Source organism: Poecile atricapillus, chromosome 3, assembly GCF_030490865.1.
Source record: "Poecile atricapillus isolate bPoeAtr1 chromosome 3, bPoeAtr1.hap1, whole genome shotgun sequence".
Lineage (NCBI taxonomy): Eukaryota > Metazoa > Chordata > Aves > Passeriformes > Paridae > Poecile > Poecile atricapillus.
Window position 1 is genome coordinate 31,951,616 of NC_081251.1, and position 22,536 is coordinate 31,974,151.

General features: G+C 37.9%; 1 protein-coding gene across 3 annotated transcripts in view; it reads left to right on the forward strand.

Moving 5' to 3' along the window:
- MYO6 (myosin VI) overlaps positions 1 to 22,536 on the forward strand; it is a 102,622-nt gene that overhangs the window by 8,526 nt on the left and 71,560 nt on the right. For all 3 annotated transcript variants that reach the window (XM_058835291.1, XM_058835292.1, XM_058835293.1), the window contains exon 2: positions 20,110 to 20,248. In XM_058835291.1, the coding sequence (XP_058691274.1) occupies positions 20,132 to 20,248 (117 nt within the window). In that variant the 5' untranslated portion in view covers positions 20,110 to 20,131. The remainder of the gene's footprint in view (positions 1 to 20,109; positions 20,249 to 22,536) is intronic.

Genomic DNA, 22,536 nt, shown 5'->3' on the forward strand with positions numbered 1-22,536 from the left:
CCGAGGGAGGAGGTGGAAGCAGAGGAATGGGAAACTACCACTATTGGGAGGAGGGAGAATATCTAGAGGTGAGCTCCTTAAGAAACATGCGAAGGCTGATGCCAAGGTGGGAAAGTCTGAGAAGCTGAGAAGACCAAAGAGACCCCAGCAAGAGGAAACACTTGAAGATTGTAGTAGAAGAAAAATGCTGGTTTTGACTGCTTTTGTGCAAAACAGGTTAGCATCGGGGGCTGCCCTTCCTACCTTGCCTGGGCAGGACTTTAAAGCCACGTTTTCCTCATCAAATGTAAGATGCTCTCTGATCCCTGTACATGTCCAGGCACTGACCCTGGGTGCGCCTGCTGTGGGTGGTAAGACCATGAGGCCTTGCAATTTGGGCTAAGTATTTCACCCCAAGACAGGTAAAGATTTTGGAGTGACATCTGAAGGTATGCTAAGGTGTGGTTAGTGGTAATTAATGAAAGCTAATTGGCTTATGTTTTTCTAGGACTCATCATGTTCTCTCCTGCAGCTTCTCATTTCCATTGGTCACCTTGTTGGAAATGTCCAAGTAGTTTTTAGGAGATCCAGGTAAGACAGAAGCCTTCTCTAAAGAAGCAGTTCCTTCCTCCACTATACATACTTAAGGGAGAAATTTGAATGAGCCAGATGCAGCTGTGTGTGAGGCTTCTGTAGCTTTGTTTTGTTCAGTTTGATCAGCTGCTTAATTTTAAATTAATGGCCTAATTTTGTGAGGAACATTTTATAGCCACGAAACTCTAACCAGTAATCTCTAGTCTGACAATGAAGTAGACACATCTGTGTGAGGACTTTGTTCCCAAGCATTTAATTTTATTTCATTTCAGGCCTTTGTGTAAGGAAAAGCTGTGTAATTGTCACACATGTAAAGAGAAGAGAACTGAGTTGAACATAAATAGCCATATTTTCAGAAAAAACAATTTTATGTAGTGAGAAACTAGCCTAGTAAATATTAGCAAGCATTTAAACAATGTTTGCTGATTGGTAAGAGTGCTGTTTATTTTTGAAGCTTGTGTTTTAGCAGACTTCAAGTTACTACTGTTGAAAAACAAGGGTGGTTTTTTTCCTTTTTGTCTGACAAATCACTTCCCTCAAGCACCTCCTGCAAGTGTTCAGACTATGCTGTATTTCTCACATGAGGTAAAAGCGTGTACTAATACCTAGGGAAGTAAAGAAAAACTTTTGTGGCTTCTCTATTACTATACTCCTGTCAAGGTCTTTGCATCTGTTTCAATACTAACAAGAAGAAAATGTGGGAGGAGAATGAAGGGTTTTTAAGTCTTCCCTTAGCTGAGGAGCATTTCCCCTTCTTCAGGTACCAGGCTGTCTTCCAAAGGCTTCCGCCCAGCTGGGACAGGAATGGCATGGTGTGGAGCTTGGGCGCTGCAGGCTATAGCAAGTAATGCAGATCTTGGTTCAGTGATAGCTGGTATCACCTCTTTGCACTGTTGAATGTAATGCCAGTCAAATTTTGACCCAGATGCATGTGATAGCATTCATTTGGAGTTCAGTGGAGTGTAGAACACAATGACTGCTCCACTGGATGTTGTTAGCATGTCACCTGGATTGGCTTCCTGGGTTGCATTGTGCCTTGCCTGTCATTCATCTGCCTGAATCACTCTGGTGCAATCTGGATCCTTGGTGGTGCTTCATGTGCTGATATTTGTTGACAGATTCACAATGTATCTCCCTCTGGATCAGACTTCCTTTTTAAGGATCAGCTTCTGCCTCTAAAGAATCCATGTGTAAGTTATTCCCAGGACACATGCCTTTTTTTTTTCCATTTATGTTACACTGCTTCCAGGATATCCTGCCTTTTGTATTTCACAACTTGCTGGCAATGGGAAGGATTTGCATGGCGTCAATCCTACAGATGAGCGTGCAGCTTCACATGCTCTTTGTCGACTGCCTTTACCAAGGCAGATTGCAAATGGAGTTTGTACAATAGAGCAAGTAAAACTTGCTGCATCAGTGTGGTTTTCTGGGGATGAAAGAGATGCTGGCTTTTGCTTAACTTATCAGCCAGGCTTGGTGTCTAGTCAAAAAGATAGTGGAGAGATGCCGGGCAGAACATCTGGTAGAAGCTGAATTTGAAGATTGGGAAGAGAGTTTAAGCAAAATCTGTGTTTTCTTCTTTGTTTTCTGTCTTCCCTAGTGGAGGATGACTAGTGTCACACCAGTTAGCACTGGACTGGGAATGGCTGTAATTACTTGAAAGCTGTCAACCTACAGTTAACCCTGCTCATCAGGCTGAGGTTTGGAGAGTGATGTGGAGGACACATTTGCTACAGGGAACATTCCTGTCATGGCAAGCTTTGCTCATGTGTGCCCAGCACTGCCTGGGAAGCCCTGCAGTAGAACGTGCTGGCTCTCCATGCCAGTCAGCAGGAAGGAATACTTTGTGTTGTCGCAGGCTATTGTGAGTTGCTGCTCTGCTGGGGATTCCTTTGGCTTTTTAAAGTGGTCCTTGCACCAGATAATAATTTGCTGAGCTTGTTCTGGGTCAGCAAAGCCCCTTGTCACCATGCCAAGGGCACCCTCACAAAGAAAGCCCTATGCCTTTTACCTCCTGAAATGCATGGGGATTCACTACATTCCTGGACCAAAGTAGCAGTCAGTCTTCCTGTTTTGAAAAAGTGGAAGTGGGGAGAATACTGTTGCTTTGAGATGAAGATCTGCTTTTCAGTCTAATTTTAGGTGCAGCTTAATGTTTAAGGAGGAGGCAGTTTAGAGTAGAAGGGCTCAACAAGGGGAGTAACTACCAGACATCCAAAACTATGAATGCTGGTTTTGGGCAGGGTGGTGTAGGCAGAAGCAGCCACATGGGAAAGCATGACCTGGAGCAGTGGCTGCTGAGCTGGGTGATGCTGGACAGGGGAGGCTGAGCAGATGTGTTTGACCTTCCAGGCTGAGCCTTGCTGGCTGGCTGGGCTCAGCACAGGGCAGGATTAGCACAGCTTCACTGGCAGAATGGGCAGCTCTGGGTCTCTTGTGTTCCCCAAAACAAAAAGCAGTCCAGAGTATTGCAAGGAGTTTTTTAGATGACAGTTTTAATTCTAAATGAGAGTTTATTTCTAGAAAGAAACTTTTTTTTTTTTTTTTTTTTTTTAAGGCATTTTGAGGCTGGGAGTAAAGATAAACTAAAGGATACCTAGAGAAAGGGTAGAAGAGCCAAATATCAAAGAAGATTAAAATAGTTCACTACAATCAAAGCCTATGTTTTATTCCACTGCTACAAAAGAAGAGCAGGTCAGGGAAAAATCACTCCTCTGTCCTGTATCTTTCTGATCCTTTTCAATATAAATGTAGTTCAAGAGACCCTTAGTGGTAAAAGCTTACAGGAAGGCTGGTGTAGTTATTAGAGCACTTCCTGGGTGGCTCAGCCTTCATCTCTGAAGCCGCCACACCTGGTATATTAGGGTTTCCTATGCTGTTATTAGTGCTATGTTGGACACGTTTCCAAAATGCTGTCAAAAGCTTCTGTATCAAACGAGGATCATCACATAGCACAGGCTACTGGATGACTGGAAAAATTAGGTAAACTACAGCATCCAGTAAAACTTGAATGAATTTTATAGAGTGGAAGCTGAAAAAGCAAATGCTTTTTTGATAGCCTTTGAAATATAATTGTTTCCCTCTTGTACTTGAATGTCAGCAACTTTTGCCAACTTATTGCTTCTAAAAAAAAGTTTATTATTTCTTTACAGACATGCAGTGATATTTTTATTTTAGGAAATTTAGATCTGTATTCTTCACAGGTCATAACACTGGGAAATTAGCCAGCATGTTTCACCCTTGTGTCTGAAGGCAGCACAGAAACTGGATGTGCAGGCATTTGATTAATCTTGTTTCCTTTATTGTTCTGAAGTTGAGTTATTCAAGAGGCATGCATTTTTTCTTTTTTTTTGAAGCTAGAGTAAGCCATAATAGCCAGCAAATCCTTTTCATTAATCACCCAAGTAAAGCAGAAACTCTGGAAGCTGTGAATTTCCTCTGAACAGAGCATTGATACCAAAATGCAATGTCATGGTTTTTATTTATTAATAGAATTAATAAGATAATTCTTCAGACCTTGCGTCCTTCAGTCAATAAAAGGAAGCACATACTTTCCTATAATTGAAGACAGGTATGCTATTGTGGAGGGTGGAACAGGACTCTAAAGAGAGGTGGAGTCTCCATTAAGGTGGTGTGACGAGGGTAATGATTCATATGTTGATACATTTTGCAAAATAGGTCTGTTGGTTGGTTGTGTTTTGTTTTGGATCTTTTTTTAGTTCAGTGGGTTGAAAACTGTATCATTGGGCTGCTCTGGACTACATTTTACTCTTTTCAAATTCAGCTGTTCTTGAGTTCTTGGCTCAAGACTTCATGTAGGTCACTGGGAAGTGGCTGAACTCCATGTGATTGTTGCTGTCTCAGCACCAAAGGAACTGGAGTTTTCTGGGCTCCTGAGGAAGCACCTGACTTATAATAATCCTCCAGGATCTTCATCATACTTGCATTGTACACCATTGTTTCTTTTACACTGTTTTGAATTTTTTCTAAGATGACCTTAGAAGATCTCTAGTCATATGATGATGTGAAACAACTGTACTTAAAAGCTTTTAGTTTTCTAGTTCCCATGAATAATTCAAACCCAAAAACTCATCCCCAAGGAGGACTTGTTACTCTAGAAAGGAAATACAGGAAATCTATGAGTAGTTTACTGTTAGCTTCTCCCTGCCCCATCCAAGAAGATGCTCAGGTCATTCAACAGTGTGAAGAAATATCCAGTATGAAAGCAGATTTGGAACATTTCTATTTGCAAGGAGGAATTAGAATTAATCATATCTAACTTTTGTGTTGAATTACTGATCATTGTAGCTTAAGCTCCCATGGAACTCAAATTTTGGGTGAAAGAAAATATATGGGGAAAAAGAAAAAAAAAAATCTATCTGAAATAAAGAATATATTTGCTGGAATACAGGAAGTGCTGAAGACTTCCAGAGTGGAATTCTAAGTAGAATGTTTGAGTGAACTTGGCTTACTGCACTGTAGACCACAGGTCCAGGAAGCCAAAGAGGATGCTTTGTAAAGCCTTGAGAAGGGGAGACATCAGGTTGTTTTGTTGTGGGTTCACTGATGAGAAGTTTCACATGACCTCATAGTCCTTCCTTCAATAGCAGTACAGTCTCTTCTGCATCGTATTTCTCATCTTTTAAAAACCAATTATGTATTAGTTTTCAGTGAAAAAAAAATCAGGGACTCTTTTGTGGTTTGCTATTTTGTAATCAACAGGGTGAGGATCTTGCTTGTAATCAGGAATGTGTCAATTAAATGTTTTTAACATGAGGACTTTGCATATGACTTTTTGAACTGTTTTCTAGGCTTTTTGATTGACATCATTAACATTTCTGAGTCCATGAAATATCCGCAAATGCTGAAACCAGCCAGGAATTGAATTTCAGCTGTTTGTCAGATGGTACTGGTGCTTAACTTTGGCGGTGTCTGTGTGTATATTAAAAAAAAAAACCCAAAGCAGTTCCTTTGCATACTGGGTGTGACATCTTGTAAATCAGATAGAAAAACATTGAACTAGGAACAAAAAAAAAATTAGACTTAATTTAACATCTGTATTAATGGTTAAAAGTAATTCTTCAAAACATTTCAAAATTGTTCAAAGTGTTCAAAATGGTTCCTGTTTCTAGTCTGTGTGGTCTCTGTTTCCATCAGCTGTGTATTACAACTTTTTCTGCTAGATTGAAGTATTCTGTAGTTTGTTTTCCATGTAAATATCACATGTACTTAAACCTGTCATTACATGACCCTTTTAGTTTTTTATGTGGCAAGGAGTTGTTTAAAACCAGATAGAATTTCTGTGTGGCTGGCACTGAGCATTTAGAGGAAAGTTTTAAAGATGTGCAAGGAGATGTCTTGCCATACATAACCTTGGAAGAACAAAGGGATGTGTCTTTGAGGTTAGAAATCAGTAATAATATATTTTCAGTAGGAAGAATTTTGAAACTATTGATTTAGATTGTTCTAGAATTGAAGGAAGGCTTTAAACATGCTTCTTTTGATCACAGAAGGTGTTAGAATTAAAAGAAAAAATATAAGAAGATTTAAGTATCTTTGAAGTGTGCTTAAGAACTGTTTCACGTTATCCTCTTCTCTAATTGATTAACTGGATAAAAGGTTTAAATGTGCCAAATAACAAAACCCATTGATTTCATAGCAACTGATCTGAAATGATCTAATTAAGTTTGGGTTTTCCTCTTGTGTCACCTGGGTGAATCCTAACAATGTATAGCAGATTGCATTAAATTGGGTTGTGCCCGTTTCTTGGAAATCGTGTTGAGAAAATCAGAAATTTCTTCAAGGATGTCAATTAGACAAAAGTACTGAGTTGAAACATCTGTTTCATGCTTTCTGGTCCTTCTGACTCATATAGGCAAATCTACTTGATTACCTTTCTTGATGGTTTTGATATTGAGTGTATTGACTGCCCATGGTATATGTAGGCATGTAGCTGAGACATGGTTTGAACCTGTGATGTCAGTTTTGCTCATTAAAAAATCATTTAGTCTTTTTGGTTTCTGGACCCCCTGAAATTTCTGCTGAGCACCATTCTGCTGAATTTCTGTCATAAACTTCATATGTGTGGGGTCTTTGAAATATTCCTTTTATATAATCTCCTTCTTGGGGATTGCCAACCAGCAGTTATTTTTAACTGTTCTAGAGGAGTGTTATTTAAATCCTAAATTTTATTTGGGCCAAACCTCTGTGATCCACAAAAAGTGCCCTACTTTTACAGTTGAGAAACACAATGAATGTGAACCATCCTTGACATGATATAGCTGAAGGAAACTTTGGTGGTAAGTTCCAGAAGGTTTGCTAATGGAGGTTCTGTTATGTTTTCCTTTTTTTTCCCCTTTATGTTGCACAAACACAGGAACAAAAAATAGGTAAATAATATATGTACATTCTTCTTTGGGAAATGTTAAAAATTTTGTATTTATTTTCTGATGATCAAAGTAATCATTTTTTAGATTGGCTTTGAACATCTGAAGTCAGGTTGTGCCCAAATAATTCAGGCCATGCTTGTATGTATTTTAGACTTCTTTTAAAAATTTTTTTATTTTTTTATTTTTTTTTTCAAAATATTGCAGGTAATATCTTGTATTTGGGAACTTTAAGCTTCTGTGTGTGAGCCTTTTGCACTTCCCTTAAGAGTATTTTTAATAGTATCTTTCAATGTGTTTTTGAAATAATTTGGATTTGTGTTTTCTATATTGTCCATAAATGAAACAAAAGTTTACTTTTTATAATGTGATGTTGGAACAGGAACAGAAATTTTGATACATGGTTAGGTCTGTGCAATTGTAAATACTAGCTGTGCTTTTGAATGAAAGCCCTAATTCAAATCTCTCCTGTCTGACAAGCAGCAGGAAGATTAATTACCAGAGAGAGGAATCTATACCCCGGTTTTAGATAAAACACAGTGATTAAAATTATTTGTAGGCTGAATAAGCACAAGCTTTTGTTTGGACTGCTGAACAGGGTTATGTCGAAACGTGCAGGAACAGGACTTACTTGCATTCCTGTTGCTTTTGCTTCCACATTTCCAGTCCCCAGCATCATCTGATGGGGAGCCCGTGGTGAGTTACCAGCTGAGCATGCAAGTGATGTTTTCCTTTGAGACTTGTTTGATTAGGCAACAGAATCTCTGTGTGTCCTTCCCAGCCAGGGTGAGGGCTGTTTGACAGGCACTTGGAGTACAGTGTCCCTGGATGGGCTGGGGAGAGCTGCCTGCTAGGGGCTCACAGGAGCTTTTTGGGACAATTGAGGTGGAACTGAAGGTAATTTTAATCATACTTTGTGTTTAGAGTGTGAGATCACTACAATTGTATAAGCTCTGAAGGGTGGAACTTGTGTTTAGCTGGTGTTTGAACGCTAAGAATCGTAAATTTAATGTATTGAACTTTGGAGGTCTAAGGCAGAATTGTTGTGTAGTAATAGCAATAGTCTGCCCTTGAGAAGAAAGAAAAACTTAGTTTATGTTATTTAAAACAACTATCTTAGGATTGTTTTAAGGCTGTTTTTCCTGGTTAAGTCATGATGTATAATTGTTAGCTATATAGTATATGATCACTCATGCTTGGTTATAAAGAGTAAAGCCAAGATAAAGATGGTGTTAAAGTTGAAGTGCAGATAAAAAAAGGGGAAAATGTACCGTAACATGGCTTGTCACTATATTAGAAAAAAGAGTCTTTTCTCTTGCCAGTAACCATCAGCGGCTGGATAAAGAATGAGTAGATGTGTTTTAGTGTTCTAGTTCATCTTAGGAGTTTACTAATGTACTGAATCTCCTGGCAGTCTGCATTTATGGCACTGCAAGCCCAGGCACCAAACTGGATCCTATTTGGATGAAACCAGCATGGAGGATGCTCTTTAGAAAAACACCTGATAGTCTGCAGCTGTGAATTCATATTCAGTCAGGGGGACCAGACTACAGCTATGTGGTACAAACTAGAATTAATAAAACCCTCAACTGAGGGCACTGGGCCCTCAGTACTGCTGTTTCATATGCAGTTACTCCTATTGTACTGTGTTATTTCCTAACAGAGGTGTATCTCTCGAGTTTAAAACTTACCATTCAGATTTATGTCAGGAAAAAGAATGACCTGAAAAAGATGTGCAAATAAATATGCTCTCTCTCCTGAAATTCTCCTTTTCCTGGCACAATAGCTATTGTTAAAATCTTTATAATTAGTAAAAAAAGAAGAAAAAATCCAAACCACATATATCTTAAATTGACCATTCAAGTCTTCTATAAATCTTTGATTTTGAAAGCATAATATTTTGTTTGCCCTACAGTGTGTTCAGTTTATTTCAAAATATTGTAGGAAGGACTAAAAAGCAACAAAATGAAAGAAGTGTGTTATTTAGGGTTGAAAATAATATTTTTGAAATGAAAATTTTTGTTATATGCTCCTAATCCCACCACAATGTTAAATTCTTGAATATTTGTTAAGGAGAGGAGAATGAAGTTGAAGCTTATATCTATGTAATTGAAAAAGAAAAAAAACAACACCCATGATAATTGCAATATCTTTTTATTTAGCAGAGTTTCACTCTGTTGTCTGATCTTAGATCTAATACTCCCTTAAAAATGTCTAACCGTAAGATTATCACTGGACTGTTCTTGGACATCTAGATTGAAACCATTGCAGCTGAATTAAGTGAAGACTGAATGGGCAGGACTTGTGACCTGGTGTTATTTCTTAGATGAGTTTTCAGCCTCTGGAGATGCATTTTTTGTATAAAATATTTTGCATGGTCTGAAATTAAAGCTCAAGTGCCATGAATAAATGCTTTGAGCTGCTGACCCCAACTGGGAAATAGCAGTGGCAGCATGACAGTGCTCATTCTCCCACATTTTTTTTCCAACTGTAATTGTTCAGGAAGTTTTGAATTTAAAAACACCTGAGCTGCATTTTGTGTCTGAATTTACAACCTGACTAAAAGCTTTCCTTGACTCCACTTCCTGTTTCTTTGCCAAAATAAATAGGCTGATCTTAGCATGTGACTGTGGTGGTTTGTCCTCTGCCTGAGCTTCTGTGTAGAATTTGTAATTATGCTTAAGGGCTGGTCCTGGGAGCCGTGATTCTGCATAAGTTATTTTTGGTTTACTTTTGTATCAGATATATTGAGACTCTGTGTGCCTGTGGTTGCCATGCAGTTCCCAGCCTCAGGGATGGCTCTCTTCTCCTTCCTGTGAAGGGAGAGTGTGCTTGCTCTGTTGCCTGCATGATGACACCTGCTATTGAAAACCTTAAAGCTGTTCCAGATTTCTTCTAAAATATGCATTTGGCCTGGTGTCTTGTAACACTTGGGTAGAAAATTTATAACCATTTTTGTGGTGTTGCTGTTTGGTAATTTTTACTCATTGTTGACTTTAACAGAATTGTGAGCAGGGATGCACTTTCTTGCAGCATGTATGTTAAATTAATAAATAACATTTTATACATGATGGAGACAGGCAGTAACATTCAGGTAATCTATTTGAGGTATTAAAATCCAATTGAGACTGGAAAAATGCAGTTGGACTTTGATCTCAATCTTCTATTTCCTGAACAAAAAGTGAGCATAATGTTCTTGAGCTGGATTTCTTATAACTCATGGTTCTTAAAAGTATTGGGACTATGGGAGCTACATCAGTCAATTTCTGTGGGTCCCTGAGACACTATCAGTAATAAGAAAAACAACCTGTTTGTCTTCAGCTGTGGCAAAATCTGTGCAAAGATTAGTAAAGAGTCTATAATCTGCATGACCCTGTACCAAGGTTTAGGGTAGCCTAGAACTTTCTCAAACCTTGCAGAGAGCAGTGTCTTGCCAAAAAATGAAAGAGTTGAGCTGTGGTCAGGATGTGGCTAATGTGGAAGTTGTTAGGGCCTGCAGTTTTCCCTGCTGCCAAAATCCTGTCAGTGCTAATAGCAGATTTTGTCTGGTTTGTTGCTGGTCAGATGCCAAGCCTTTACAGTACTTGGCCTTCTGTGAAAATACAAGCTATTCATGAACAGTACAAGAATTAAAGGTTATTTTAGAGTCACAGAGTGGCTTGATTTGGAAAGGACCTTTAAAGACATCAAGTCTTACCCCTCTGTCCTCACTAGGTTGTTCAAAGCTCCATCCCACCTGACCTTGAAGGTTTCCAGGGATGGGGAAACAGCTTCTCCAGGTAAACCTCATTGTAACGAATTTCTTTCTTACATCCAGTCTAAATCTATCCTTTTTCAGTTTAAAACTGTTACTAAGGGCCTTGATAGAAAGTCTCCATCTTGCAGGTTTACTTCATTTATGGAAAGTCCACAATAACATCTTCCTGGAGCCTTCTCTTCTTTATTCTAAACACCCCCAACTCTCTCAGTCTTTCTTCATAGGGAGAGATAGTCTAGCTCTTTGATAATTTTTATGGGTTTTAAGTGTATTTTTTTCCTAAATCATATATTCCAGGTAATTTTTTTGAGACTGAGATAGCATAAATGATCTTTATCTTTTGTGTAATTACTATTTTTTGTCTTATAGTAATGGGCCCACAATTCTCATCTTCCCAAGGAAATGAGTCAATTTGCTGACAAAAGGTGTTCTGTGTTACTTCTTGGACTAGCTTTCTTGTCTATGCTGCTAAAATTGTCTTAAATGACTCTCATGATCTTTTACATTAAAAGAAAGCTTTCAGTCACCTCCCTCACAATTGCTGTTATCAATGAGATCTAGTAACCTGGCAATAGATTCTATTATTTATTTATTTGTAATGTGTTATTGTAAATTTTGACAAGAATCTTCCTTTTTTAGTTGTCTGTTTCTGAAGGGAGAGTTTCTCCTGAGTTCACTGGTCTGTTGTGGATTGTCTGTGTTTCAGCTCATTGCTTATAAACTACACCCATACTTTTTGTAATAAGGACAAGCTGATATGGCAAGAGAAAAAGGAGTTTGAAACAGGTAATGTAAGTGTTTTTGGGAACTAATTCTGTCTCTGAAGGAGTTATGGATTCTGTACAGAGAGGGATGGCAATAAACAGTTCTGGGATTATACCTGGATAATTCGCAGATGCTGATTGTCATAAGTTTCTAGTATTTTCTCCTTGAATAAAGTGGCCAAATCAAAGTTACTACCATTGGAAAACGTATGATTTACTTGCTATTTGTTATACTGGTAGTAATTCAGCAAGTACAAATATATTTTTTCCCAGCCCGGGCTCTTTGTGCTGGTCTGAGGTCAAGCATCTGAGGTTTCCTGCACATCCTCCAGCAGCCTTTGATGCTGCTATCTGCAGTGCTTAGTTTATTTGACTTGACTTGGCTCCTGGCTGAGTATGTATTCTTATTTTTCTGAAATATCAATTCCATTTTCACTGATATGTACCAGGAAGTGTTTGGCAATGCTTTTTTATTGTTGGACTTTAAAAAGAAATTACCAGGCAAATGTCTCTGTTCAGTTACTTATGCATATGTATTTATTAAAATGATAAAACTCGGGGCAGGTTGGTTGCTTTCTTATTTCTGTGTTTACTTAGTTCCATTTGATTATTCTTCAGTGAGAGGGTTATATAGCTGAAGTTCAAAACTTGACAAGACATGGGTTCAGAGAAGAGATCAGAAGGTGTGTTGGTCACCCTCAGGAGTCCTTGGGGTATTATTTCAGGAGCATTCACGGAGGTAGTCATGGAGAACAAGGTTCCTGATAGGATCCAGCTTATGATTCAGCTCTTGACTTTCCCTGGTGGAATGGCAGGGCTGCTTGAACGTCAAGGGCTTAGCATCACTCATCTAAAAATACAAAATAGATGGTATTGTCACTGGGTTGTGTAGGCTTTCTATTTCAAATATTTTTCTGAAAAAAAAGAAAAAAAATTAAGTTGTGCAGATTTCTTGAATTGCTGGTAAATTAACAAAAATTCAAAAGCACTCAAAAGTGGGGTTTGTTTTGTGGTTTATTTTTTTCTCTTTGGCTTGGGTTTTTCCTCCTTAAATTGGTGGTTAGGAATATTTGTCTGATTTTTTTTGTATGCGAGTATGAACTTTTTTGGGGTTATCTGTGTTAGAATAAATTACTGGATTCAGTCTATCTCAGCCTCTTTTTGAATCAGCTGGACAAAAACTGGTATAAAATGCAATATATGCTTTCTTTAACTGGTACAAGGCCCTGCTGGCTACACCAAGATGTGCTTTAGCCAGCATTGATTGTGGTCGACAGAGGATTAAAATTCTTGTCTTGATTGCTTTTCATAATGGGCAGCTTTTGCAGCTCAGATTATGGAAGTCAGTGGCCAGGTATTGGTATTTATATGATAAATAACCGATACTTATAATAAGTGATCCATTTCCTTTGAAGTATTTGGGAATCAAATTAAGGACTTTTGGTGTTTGTTTTTCATTTGCCTAATTAGATTTTCTACTCTTTGTGCTGGAGGTGAGGTCCCTTGTATTTGATAGACTTAAGCCAACTGGTTGATTTTGTTTCACCTTTTATACGAAGCTCAAAGAGAGACTGATGGGTGCATAGATTTAAAAGAGAGTAAACGTATCAGTTCTTGTATTAGGTCACCTGAAGATGAGCAATAGCTTGGCAGCAGCACACGCTGGGTGGGGAAACAGGGCACTCTAATTTGACAGTAGGAAAGTATGAGATGTAGAAGATGAATGGGTGGGGGAGGCTGAAAAATGACATAACTGGAGGAGAATTTAAAGTTCATTTAGCTTAGAGAGAGTCATCCTCAATGTTCAAGAAGTGTTTGCTCTTTCTCATGTTTACACTTGGATAAAGTGGCACATGAGGATATAAACAAATACACCGTTAAAGTGCTAGCTAAAGGGGTTTGAAGTTACTTGACCTTGTTGAGGCTGCTTATGGAATGTAATTTAAGCCATTACGCTTGAGCTGCCAGTGGTCACACAGCATGACTACTGCCATAGGAATAGTTAACTCCAGAGTTCACCTTGTCTACCTGAACTACTGCAGCTAGATCTTCAGGAGTACATCCTATGTGTTCTTTATAGATTATGAGATGGTTTACGATACTTTTGATTTTGCTTTGAAGTCTTTGTCTGTTTGGTTGCCTTCTGCCTTGGTATGTCTTCTCTTCCACTCTCGCTGCCTGCTGAGACTTGCAAACAAAGCCTGAAAGAGTTAAGTTGAACAGCCTCTTTCAAAAGTGTTTTTATGGCCTTGTTAGTTTTCTTCTGTTTTTTCTAATCCTAATTTCTCTTCTGTAATGCTTCTAAAGTAGCGTCCAGACAATAACTGAGGAGCTTTTTCTTTCATTTTAACTTTGCTGCTCAGATGTGACACTGTGTTTTGTGTTTTAATACTTTTCCTCTTCCTTATTGTTGCTATTATTGGAGTAGGCATTGTTGGTTGAAAATGCTTATGCAGAACCCCTTGGCATACTTAATTCTTGGTTTGTCAGGAAGCTTCACTTAGGTTATTCTAATGAACAAGAATTGGGACAAAGACCTCCCTATTTACTTAGTAGGAACTAAAGTAAGAATAATGTTCTTGAGAGAACAGTGGCTTAAAAAGCTGGCAGAAGAGCAGGAATTACAGAGGAAATCATCAGACCTAGCTGATTCTAATACAAAATTAGTTTTAATTTCTCAGTGTCATAGTCAAAAGACCACAACCTCTGTGGTTAGAATTTTACAAATTTATGAGCTGTACAAAATTCATCTTAGTCTCATATAACAGTACTTGAATTGGACAAATATTTGCTAGTTAACATGACATATATGTTGCTGTCTTCCTTTGTTAAGTCTCATTCAATATTCCATCTTCCCCACTCCTTGACATCTTCTGACGTGGTACAGTTCATGAGAATGTTTGCTGTTTCTCCCCTGCTGGTGTGCCACAAGTGATCTTTTACTGTGTACAGCCTGTCTTGTGGACTCATTTCCTCTGCCATATCTTCAAGATCGGTATGTTTGTTAAAATAGCCTAAACTCTGCTTCCTCTGGATTTCTTGAAGCTTCACTGTAACCTCCAATGGCAGATCTCCTTGTTCATGTGAGGTTTATTTTTATTTCTGGAGCAATACTGAGAATTTTTCACTTCGTAAACAACACCTGAAAGACACTTGGTCTTACAGAAATCTGTTCAGTTGATGTACAAAATATTTTGGATTAGCTTCCTACAGTAGATGCTATTTTAATGGGCTACATTTTTGGTGTATAAATGGTGCATAGATATACAAAAGTGCCGATTGATTCAATACGATGCATTTGAAAAAGCATAAAATACGTGTATTTCAAAACTGAGGGTTCTTGAGCAATGTCTGTACCACCTCATTGTCAGAATGGTGACATACATGAAACAGTCAGTTGCTGTGGGGGAAATTTCCTACCATTAATTGAATTCCTTCTTTTTAACAGCTTATTTTGATGCAATAGCCATTTAAATATTTGCAGATAAAGTAGTATGGGTTTTTTCAAAGTATATGCTCTTACTCAGACCATCTCATGCCCTTCATCAATACTTCTCAAGGTGGTCAGGAGGGGAAGAGACAGAGCAGGGAGCAAAGCCAGGAGGGTAGCTGGGGTGAAATGGCTCAAGTAGCAGTTAATACACAGGAAGGTGAGATAGTTTACAGGAAGCTGTACAGGTCTTTGGCTAATCCTGTTCCTACCACACTCCTGCTTCTTAAAATTTATTCCAGGCAAATGTTTTCAGAAATTATATGGAGTATTGCAGTTGTGCTTTACTGACTGGGAATTGCCAGTTTAATGTAGAGAAAATAAGATTTCTTCTTTGTTTAAGGCATGAAGGACTGTCTTGTGTTTTCTTATTAAATAGTAAACACAACAGCAGAGAAGGTATTTCCTGTGTGAATGTTAAGTACAAGTGAATACAAATACAAAAGAGTGGTTCATCTGGAGATACTACAGAAATCAGTTTCTGGTTGCTCAGTATTGAGAACGTGCTGATACATGCAAATACACAAGAAAATGAGCATGCCGTGAGAATAATTTCATCATCTGTTGTGTTCCGTTGTCCCAAGCAGTCAGAGAAGGTAACTTTAAAAGAAATTTTTATCTAGTAATTCTCAGATGTGGAATGATTACTCTTTGTTTCACATGCATACATCTGCAAAAGGTAGTGACAATTAACAAGGTGGGGTTAAGATTTTCAAAGCAAGTTGGTTTTGAAGGTACATCTGTGCTGTGCAGATATTCCAGTCTATTTCTTCTTTTCCAGTTTGGCAGAAGTCCCTGCTTGACAGTTACTTTGCTGATGTTATTTTAAGTATGAAAAAGCTGCAGTGTGACATGGATAAACTAGAATGTGCTGGAGCACAGTTTTGTAGTGAATTGGAAAAGTAAATAATAAAAATGGTATCAGTTTAATACTCAGTTAAACAGTGCAGCTATAACTGTATTGTAATTAGCACAAAAATAAATCTCAACTATATCTGCAGTTCATTTGAAATACTGTGTCACCTGCAGTAGAGTGCTGCATGCTGCCTGAGCTTTGATTTAGAGAAGTTTCAGTGGAGCAGTAAACTAGGGTTGCAAAAGTAATTTGTCTGACAATAAGGTACCACTATGTATGAATGTTTCTCTGTCTAGTCTCTTCTGTATGTTTATAGGACCTGTCCCAGAGCATTCTCTTGTAACTCTCTTGCCTGCTGTAACCAGCAGAATTTTCAGCAGCTCTTAAACACACAAGGTGGTTTTACTATTAAAAAATCTGTGTGTTTTACAGTGATTGTTTACAACTATACCTATTCTAATTAGTTTATTTTCCTTGGACTTAGCCATTTTAGTGAGTTACTGCTGGTTGTTTAATGAAGTCTAATTTTTCATTTGTTTTAATTAGTTAATTGAGCAATCAGTACAGTGCTTTGGTATAGCAGACTGTTCATAGGATAGTAAGTAGGATCAGATCATGCAAATGCCTGCCTCTGGGCTCTGGAAACACGTTTAAAATTGCATTAGTATATTTTGCTTTTGTAGAATTCTTTCATCAGATGGTAGCATTTGATTTCCTTTTGAATAGTCTATAATGTAGTTATATTACATTCTTTTAAAATCAATTCTACTTAGGTAAACATAAGTGGGAGGATAGTGTCTCAACTTTAAACTGAGAAATTTTTTTTTGTTTCCTATACTCAATGTGTTATGCAGATAATTTTTTTGAGAAAAAATGTTATTAAACATTAAACATAAAGGGGGAATAATAGTGCAGAAAAAAAGTTACAGACATGTTGGTGGGTGTTTTCATTGGAATCTATGCAGTGATTTGTTTTGCAAGTTGTTTGAACACTAGTTCTAGTGTTTTGACAGTGCTGAATGTGTTAAGTACTCTTACTGATAATTAAGGTAAGGTCTATTACTGCATACCAATTATGAAGAAATAAAATCTAACATTTGAAGGAATAGCTATTAAGTTTACCAGCTTCAGGCAAAGGCTTATTTTATTACTCTCCCTCTTGTGCTCAACAGAGATAAAAACTCCAGTACTGGGTTCCCGAGGTCTTTCTATGTAGAAAGAGGAAAGGGCAGCTGGCTTCCCATTTCTAAGCCTAACCTTTGCAAATTCTCTTCTTCATTTTAGAGATGTCTTAATTGTGGAGACCAAAATGATCCAGCAACTTAAAATCAATTAATATATGCTGAGTGTATATATACAAATGTGGGTGACAACTTCTTTTGTCTCCTTTTCTTGGAAGCATCATTTAGGTTACTCCTTGTATTGGGTGATGTTGCTATCAAATTTGTTGCCTTAGAGCTTTTAGGCTGGGCGTGAGTCTCTTTGCTTTCACTGTTTTCAGAAACACTATGCTCTTTTAGCAGTGTGGTGGACTGCATATAGATTGGATTTCAGTGGATGCATATTGGCAAAAGAAGTTTGTTCCCATTGATAGTTCCTGTTCACTATAAGATGTATGTCTGTAAACTGGCTATTCAAGAGCTTGTTCAGGAATAGGCTTCATGCATCTGTCTCAAGTCAATGGCACAATATATCAGATGGGGTGTAAATAATAGAGCAGGTAATACCTGGTAGGTTTTGATTTTGAATTTTAATGTGCTCCCTGCCAGAGTTCCAGCTGACAGAGATGGAGTGGTGCTAAACCCAAAATGTTACAACTGGTTTTATGTCACTACTCAGCCAGAAGACTGTATTTATTAAAATTAATTGTCCTATTAATAACTGACTTATTTGTATTTAGATTGCATTCATCCAGTGGTGTCTTAGATGCTTGAAAAGCCTCAGGTACTTTTCTTAAACTTGCATTTCCTGGTGGTGGCTGAATTCAATCACTGCTCTGTCCTTCAAGAGGATTTTTTTTCAGCTTGTGACACTCCCCTGTCATAATTTAATAATAAAGTATGAAGTTGCTTTAAGAATAAGTGAAAAGATGTGAAAAGCCCTGTCAGTGAACAAAGCAGAAGCATCTGGATGTGAACTGGGAAGGTTGGATTCTAACTTTTGCTGAAATTGTGGCAGTAATTTGAGGGTTTGTTTCTTGTGCAACATGGTTATGTCCGGAGCCCTGACCATACTACTTGGGGTGTAAAAGACAGGCTTGTTTTTAGTGGTTATGTGACATACTGTTTAACTACTATTTTGAACCAGCATTTTAAATGCAAATGATAGGTTTGTGAAGAAATGAAGGCTTTGTTACATCCAGAAATAAACTCAGCTATTTAGTAACTTTGCCCATGATGGCAGCTGGATCTAGAGGTCAGGTCTGGCTGGAAAGAAATTCCTTTTTCAGTATCATAAAATAAAGAAAAACTGCCAAAAGCCAGTTGGCTGAGCAGTTGAGTGAATACAGATGTTTACAGGATTTATTGTACAGTGATGGCAACGCATGATGAAGATGCTGTTTTGTAGAATTCGTGGACTGTGGCAAAAGACTGGAAGTAAACAGAAGTAAATGTGATACTGGAGGTTTTAGAAAATAAGTTTCTGTGTGTAAAGAGAAGTTACTATGTTCTGTTCATGGGAGAAAAGTAAATCACAAGTTTCCCTGTAATTTCACATCAAAGTTGCCAAGGAATAAGACAGCTTGCTGTAACTAAGACCAGCGGCATTCTCAAAGAGATCGCAACCAGCCTCTTCCTTCCCTTCAAACTTTTCTAACCTGTCCTTGGAGGCAGAAAAAAGCAGGTCATGTGCAGCTTGTGCTGACACATCCTCTGAGGTGCAAGAATGTCCTTCTCTGGTTGTAGTTGTACAACTTTCTGGTGTACAGCTGTCCTCTTTTTCCTTGCTGGTGCTTATGGCAAAGGGATCTGCAGCTTTCATTTTTTGTGAGAAATTTTGGATCTTTTTCCTTCAGATAAGGGAAAAGAAAAATGTGGGACACTTTCCCAGGTTTTCCCTAGACTTCTGGTATTTGTTGCAAGTTTTTTCTTTGCTGCTTGGTAGTCTTATCTTTCATGCTGAGAGAGGCAAGTTACACTTTGGTGGTATGAGATTACTTTTTACAAATTTTGGAATCACTAAAACATGTCAGTTTAGTATGTGAATGAGTTTTGGAGGGGAGTAAGGAACAGCCAGGAGAAGTGAGCCTTTTAAGCTGAGTGGACTCTATTCTTCTTAGGGTAAGGACTATAAAATAGGTTTAAAAGAAACCAAAACCAAACCAACAACAACAACACAAAAAAAAAAAAACATGAAAAAAGGGACCGATTCAGCATAGTTAAAATGGCACCATTAGCCATTCAGAGTGTGCCAACCTTGGCAACTTTCCTTGTTAACTCAATGAGTATTGCGTGCAATCAAATACTCCCTTTTAATTGGGAGCCTATTTAGCTGTATAACTTGAGGAGCATAAGGTTTGAATATCTTGGCTTTACATCTTTTTCGCTTCCAGATCAAAATTGTTTCAAAACAGTTTTCATGTTGTTTTTCAATAGAAAATAAAGTTCCTTAAGAGGAAGACCTGTAATGTTAGAGTATCAGGAGGGTCAGCCTTTAAAAGATTTACAGGATGATAAATCAATTGAGACTAAATATATCTGTGGGTTATTTGAAAGCCATATGCTCAGCCACACAACAAGTGTACACATTCATTTGTCTCAAATGCCAAGAGGCTGGATTTCTGCTCAACATACATTGTTGCAAAAATACAAATATTTGTACACTAGATCAAGTACAGACAAGTATCCATTAGTCATATAACCATATGCACATACATATATATCTGTGTCTTTACATGTGTCTCCATATATGTTTATATACACACTCCTAGCATAGTCTTGGCTTTGAATCTATCTTGCACTTCTAATTTAATCATGAGATAGACTCCCTTCTTGGTTCACAAGTTAGGAAAGCTGGATAAAGAGCTTCAGGGAGCAGTGTCTGGGTCCCACAAAAAATGGTTCTGTTCTTCAGTCTTCTCTATGCTGAAGTCCAAGGGGTGTCCTCTGTAGGCAAAGCATTGTGAGTTGGAGAAAGGCTGGCTCCAGTCTGCAGCGGCTGTCTCCTTTCATACTGAATAATAGAATAAACATAATAAACTAAAGTCTGCGTAGTAAATCATGATGGTTTATTCCATTTGTAAATAAAGTGTTTTGATTAATTCTAGTTTTTTTTTCTTACAGGTAATACTGGATAGATCCCACAATGGAAGACGGGAAGCCCGTTTGGGCTCCACACCCAACTGATGGGTTTCAGATGGGGATGATTGTGGACATTGGACCCAACAACTTAACTATTGAGCCTTTGAATCAGAAAGGCAAGGTAAGTGTCTCACAAAGGAAAAGAGAAAAAAGCCTACAAGAAACCACCTTACCTGTAGGCCAGTTCTTCGCCACTATCTTCAACTGCACAGAGCCTGAAGGAGTGGAAAATCAGTTTTCTCTTTGAAGTTTGGCTAAGGATCTTTCTTCAGCTTTAGCTTGTATTGCAATGGACCCCTCACACTTAAAAGAAGTGCATACTTTGTCAGTTATCTGCATGTGCATTTAGTACATACTCATGAAAGAGAGGAGGTTTGAATCTCCATAGCCATTTGATTCAGTACTGTATGCTTTATTTTCCTCAATTAGACACTGATTAAGAGCCTGCTGTTGAGGTTAGCTTCTTTCTTTTTCCTTACATGCATAGGAAGGGTCCTACAGGGATGTGCTGGGCCCTGACTAAGATAAGATACCATTAGACTGATGAGGACTGGGAGATGAATCCTCTTAACTCAAGTACCCTGAGAAGTAATATGAAGTCAAACAAAGGTCCTATGGAATTGCTACATCAAATTAAAGTCAAAATAAATGTAACTTTTAAAATGAAGACCTAATTCATCCTAATTAGTGTTCCAATGGCTGGATTTATCATGACATTTTTCAGACTCAGTATCTTGTAACTAAATGTCAGTTTTTATAGGAAGCACCTTGTAGCTTTCAATTAGTCTAATTCAAATGGTCAGATTCCTGGGTTGTACTAGCTAGAATAAGATTAGCACTGCCTTAGAAATTGTAATTTCAGTATTTTTGAATATATTTTTGTGCCCTTTCTAATAGTTTTGTTTTTTTCTTTATATTCAAGGATGTAAAAAAGACAACACTGTTTTATAACTTCTTTTTTTATGTCAGCAACAGGAGAGAATGCCTTGTCACAGGTCAAAAGGTTATGCAGCAGTCCTTCCTTTTGGGGGAATGTTTATAGGCTTTCTTTTTTTGCATCTTGGAGAGGAAGTTGATTTTGCCTTCCTTAGAAATACAAATCAAGTGTAGCATCTGATTTTTGAGTGAGAGAGATAAAGTCTATAGGTTTAGTAGTAGTAGTATTCATTTGTCAGTTTGAGGAGGAGCAAGATTATTCAGTCAAGGATATTAAATATTCCAAATGGCTAATATTAAAATGCCTTAAATAAATTTCACCCCACTGCTGTTTCTGTTTATATTCCCCAGTGGTCCTGATGCCATAAAGAGCAAAAGGCTTTACACTGAAACAGAAATGATAAGAATATTTCTGAGTCACTATTTATTTCCAACATGTGCTCCTTTCAGGGACCATATATCATTAAAAAAACAAAACAAAAAACAACAAGAAATGATCCTAAAGTAAAAATAATTTGTTTCATGCTTTTCTCAACAAAAATATCTCTTTTGTCTAGGGAGTTTGTTATTCTGCTGTTGGCTGTTTTGAATTAAGCAGATCAATTAAGAACCTAATGCTCATTCATCTAAGGGAACAAGCACTTCACGGTCTAAATGCTGTAGAGATTATGGTCCTATATTTTTAACTATCGAAATTAATTAACCTTATATTAATAAAGGTGGAGTAAAAAGTTTTCTTGGTTACCTTCTCAGTCTTTTCAAGCTGTCATTGATTTTTTTTTAGAGAAACATTTCTCACTGCTTTTTGACTTTTTAAGACTACTCTGTCCTTGTGCACTTACACCATTCATTTGAAGTAGTCAGCATTAATACTCATTATCACTTTGTTTTCTTAAAATGGTAGTTCAGAAGTGCTCTTCAGCAAGAATGCATGATCCAGCAGCTCCAGAGTTGCCTGTGATAATTACAGGGAGGAGAGGAGTAACCTGATCTTGTAAACATATCTGGGCAGTGTAACTTATTATTATTTTTTAATCTGGGTCATTACCATGTCATATATATTCTCTGTAGGCACTGGTAACTTACCAGAGGTCACAGTATGAAAAGGAAATGTGCATGCATGTGTTTGATTATTGCCTTTTATGACACTGTTGTCAATAATTGCTGCAGTATAGGCTGCAAGGCAGCAGTTTCACCATGTCTCAAACCCCTCCCTCCCATCCCTACCTGTAGCCAGCTCTGGCACTGCAAGGTGGAACTTCCCAGCTCCGCCTGCCGAGCTGTGCAAACGAGGTCAGAGAACAGATCCAATTGAGACAAGTGGAAAGTTTTCAGTATGGCAGCAAGCAGTGGAAGGGGGGCAGAGGAGCTGAGGCCATTCTGGTGGCAGGTTGCTTCACATTATGAAACCAAGTTACTCAGTCCAGACTCTGTGAGGGTCCAACACACCAATTCACTTAAACCCCAGCAACA